The sequence below is a fragment of the Austrofundulus limnaeus genome, unplaced genomic scaffold (genome assembly GCF_001266775.1).
Source record: "Austrofundulus limnaeus strain Quisiro unplaced genomic scaffold, Austrofundulus_limnaeus-1.0 Scaffold986, whole genome shotgun sequence".
NCBI lineage: Eukaryota > Metazoa > Chordata > Actinopteri > Cyprinodontiformes > Rivulidae > Austrofundulus > Austrofundulus limnaeus.
In genome coordinates this window covers 40,645-43,010 of record NW_013953388.1, presented here as the reverse complement: position 1 = coordinate 43,010, position 2,366 = coordinate 40,645, and the positions used below count along the sequence as shown (strand labels likewise).

Genomic DNA, 2,366 nt, shown 5'->3' with positions numbered 1-2,366 from the left:
TCTTTACAATCTCAGTAAAATATTTGTTTTAATGTTTTTATTTTTTGTCCTTTTTTTCTCCCAGTATTCAACAGAAATGTTTCTTTTATTTTTCATCCTGATTCAACAAAACTAAAACTGAAGCTGAAAGAAACATTGTAGCTAAAACTAGCAGAACGCTAGCTAAAAGCTAAAAGTGGCCGATGGCTAGCTCAGTGCAGTAGGACGATTGTTAAAACCATAAAAACTACAAGTAACTGAAGATTAGCTAAAAGATACAAGTAGCAAGCATGAGCTAAAAGCTATGAGTAGCAGAAAAACTGAAATGTTGTAAAAGATGGGTAGAAGCTAAAACTAGCTAAATGCAGCGTTAAAAGAACAAAACCAGAGCCAGTGGCTAAAGCTAACGACATATTTTAGAAATTATTTTAAAGGTTAATATTTGTAAATCAAGTTAAAACTTTGAAAAGTATAAAAAGTTACAGCTCCTAAATGAGCTGAAGGATTTGATGTTTGAACTGCAAATCTGCACAGATATTTCATTGTAAAAAAAATAAACATTTGAACAACCAGGAAAACAAAAGTTTAAATGCTGAGTCAGCATTTTTACAGCTAATCCAGCGAGCTAACTGGCTGCATTTATTAAATAAATAATGTTTTCAGACAAAAATGTTCTAATTTCACCAACAGRCAGATTTGATTTAAGTTGATTAAATATAGTTTCACTGTCAGATTAAAGGAGGTTCATGGAGAGTCGATGAACAGTAAATGTCTTACCTGTTGTAGATAGTYCTGTSARCAACCTCAGTTYGGAGAAAATGTTTATTTCTGACCAGACTGATGAGCTAACGGCTAGTCGGAGCATCGTTCAGCTGACAACAGTATTTAATAAACCTTTACATCATCGTCAGTTTCAAAAGACACGACAGAAATATTACGGTGTGTGTGCAGGAAGAGCTAAGGCTAGCTGCTGCTGCTTTAGCCTCACTGYAGCTAAAGTCAAACTGATGACGATGTGAAGGTTTCTGTTACGATGGAGCACTTTGCTGCTGTCTGCGTTTGGACTAGCCGTTAGCTGGTGAATGCTAAGCTAGGTGTTGCTAACGTGCGTTTCCTGTGATGATGTCGTTTGAACTCTTCAGATGCTCTGCTGCTTTTTCTTCTTGCCTGTGATCTTCTTCCTCCTTCTCTTCCTTCTTGTCTCTTTCACGTCTTTTCCTGGTTTTTCTCATCTCTCATTGGCTGATTTAATTTCATTTACTTTGCTCCCCTGCCTGCTTCCTGCACCCCCTGAAACGTCCTCCATGCTCCCCCATCCCTCCCCGCTCTCTGAATGATCCGTTAACAGAGGCCACGCCCACTCAGAATAGCCCCGCCCTCACACCCCTACCTCCTTCTACTCCTCCTGCTCCTTCTGGCACCCCTTTGACTTACTCCTCCTCCTCTGATCCCCCACCAGTGTCCCCCAGCCCAGGCGTTGCCCTCCCCTCTGCCCCCCGAGACCTGGTCCCTGTCCTAGTGTCCAGCCGCTTCGTGCGACTCAGCTGGCGCCCCCCAGAGGAGACCGGAGGAGGCGTGCAGACCTACGGCATTTACTACTCGCAGGACGGCGTCGAGAGGTAAACTCCACCRTTTTCTTTACAGTTCGGCTCCTTTGGGTCAAAAATAACGAAAACTGATGATGTTTTTATTTCTAACGATTTTTAACACTAATTTACACAATACAGTTAGCATTAGCATAATTAGCATTAGCAATATATAGCATCGCCTTTAGTATGTGTATAAATATATTATCACTGAACGTTGGGACTGARCGCTGTATGAGGCTAGCATAGATGCTAGGGGTTAAGCTAGCAGTAGGCTACATTAAAAACAACAAAGTTTACTGAATCTGTTTATAAGAGGAAGTCCAGGGAYAGGATCCAGGTGGTCCAKTGGTGGTCTTTTACCTCTGATTAAATGTTTGGAGCAGACGTTAAGTCCTTGGTTGCTCTTTTTCCCGGTCAAATTCAACTTGTCCCATCGCTTGAATCTGCTGTTAGCCTAGCRTGTTAGCCTGGGAAAAGTGATAAAAAATACTCCTTCCACGTYGAGGTGATGGCTGGATCCTGAGTCACGGTTAGAAGAACCACAGCACGATGTTTTGTGGTCCTCCCAGTGGACTTTGATGCTGTTTTTGTGAATTTATTTAAGTTTAAACGCAGCTAAACTGTTATTAACGTTTTCCTGAGTGAATTAAAAAACCACGGTCCTCGGGTGGGTCGTCTGCTGCAGACGTGACTCGGACCTTCTGTTGGTCCTTCTGTTGGACCTTCTGTTGGTCCTTCTGTTGGACCTTCTGTTGGTCCTTCTGTTGGACCTTCTGTTGGTCCTTCTGTTGGACCTTC

At 42.1% G+C, this 2,366-nt stretch overlaps 1 protein-coding gene across 1 annotated transcript in view; it reads left to right on the top strand.

The window, feature by feature from the left end:
- dcc (DCC netrin 1 receptor) overlaps positions 1–2,366 on the top strand; it is a gene marked incomplete at both ends in the record, with an annotated part of 58,745 nt that overhangs the window by 15,809 nt on the left and 40,570 nt on the right. Inside the window, 1 exon segment of the mRNA XM_014030000.1 lies at positions 1,439–1,598. Within this exon segment, the coding sequence (XP_013885454.1) occupies positions 1,439–1,598 (160 nt within the window).